This window comes from Quercus suber, unplaced genomic scaffold (genome assembly GCF_002906115.3).
Source record: "Quercus suber isolate HL8 unplaced genomic scaffold, Cork oak 2.0 scaffold_1396, whole genome shotgun sequence".
Taxonomy (NCBI): Eukaryota; Viridiplantae; Streptophyta; class Magnoliopsida; order Fagales; family Fagaceae; genus Quercus; species Quercus suber.
Window position 1 is genome coordinate 14,359 of NW_027070774.1, and position 1,438 is coordinate 15,796.

Consider the following 1,438-nt stretch of genomic DNA (forward strand, 5'->3'; position numbering starts at 1 on the left):
TATAAAGAGAGAGAGAGAGAGAGAGAGAGAGAGAGAGAGAGAGAGAGAGAGAGAGAGAGAGAGAGAGAGAGAGAGAGCATTTTTTTTTCTTTAAAAACATTTGTAATCGTGCTTAGCACCTATTAAGCTATCCATTTATAGAAATCCTACAAAAGAAAGGTATTTATGAAGGCCATAACTTTAGTTATACCTCTAAAATTTTAAGTTTCATTTATCATTAAATTTTATTAATTATTTAATTAGGCAAAATTGTACTTTGCTTAAAGACGTAAAATAAGGTAATGGAAATAAGTTCATTCAAACTAGAAAAGCACATCAACTAACTCATTTGTTAAGACATGTTTATCGCTTTATATATTGTGTCTATTTTATGATTATTGTTCTTTATCATTATACTAAGATATCAATGTATAGACAAAAATTGAACCCCATACATTTTATTTGGCGACAACAAATTTTACCATCTAAGCTAATTAGAACCTATTATTTATTTATTTATTAAATTGATAAAAAAAAGAAAAAGAAAAATATATACTTACAGTCTAAAAATGCATATGACATCCCACCCTAAATTTGTTAAAATCAAATCTTTTTATTTTTTAGTGCTAAATTGTTAAAATGAAATCTTACCTATAAGAATTGACATGCACATGATAATGTCTGAAAATTTGTCAGAATAATATTTTAGCCTAGAAGGTCACGGGAAACGTTTAAAGCAACAAGTTTTTTGGCTTCTTGTGCCACCAATAATTAAAACCCCAAAAAAAAAAAAAAAAGATAATAATAATAATTAAAACCCATATTTCCCCACGTGTAAAAACTTTTTGATGGGTTTTTGGCTTTTAGCTTTTTAATTATTGATTTATTTCGATGGCCCATATGGTGCCGCGTCAACTCACTGTTCACATCGTCGCTTTAAGGCTTATAAAATGACACACCCGCCACCTACTTTACAATCAACCCACTAGTCTCAGTTTCTCATTCTCTCACCATAGCCAACAAGAACAACAATTTCAAGAAAGGTTCCGAAACTTTCATACACTCCCATCTTCAATCTCACCTCTCCAGCAAAGGAAGAACTACTCTCTTTTCATTTCGTGCTAATTTTCACAACCAGTGTCTCTCTCTGTTTCCTTGACTTGGTCGAAAACTTTTGTATTTGCGGCTTATTAATCAGCAGGACAACACTATTTTTTCTTAGTTACTACAATGGCAAAGGGTGTTAGACGTTTGAGTTCTTGGATTGAGGTTGCACCAACCCTTCTTATTATTTCTCCCAAAAAGGTTCCTATTTCTCCTCTATTGGAGACTATTACTGAAGAGGAAGCTGAAGAATGCAACGAAGACTCCTAAATTTATGGAGTTTTATTTTTTATTTTTTTAGTTTTTTGTGTTCTTCTTTCAATTTTGTGGATTTGTTCGCAGACCCTTCAATTAT

General features: G+C 31.5%; 1 protein-coding gene across 1 annotated transcript in view; it reads right to left on the bottom strand.

Annotated features, from left to right (window-relative positions):
• LOC136065959 (uncharacterized) overlaps positions 1 to 1,048 on the bottom strand; it is a 2,854-nt gene extending 1,806 nt beyond the window's left edge. The window contains exon 1 of the mRNA XM_065769798.1: positions 991 to 1,048. Coding sequence (XP_065625870.1) covers positions 991 to 1,048 — 58 coding nt within the window. The remainder of the gene's footprint in view (positions 1 to 990) is intronic.
• Positions 1,049 to 1,438: the final 390 nt, after the last annotated feature.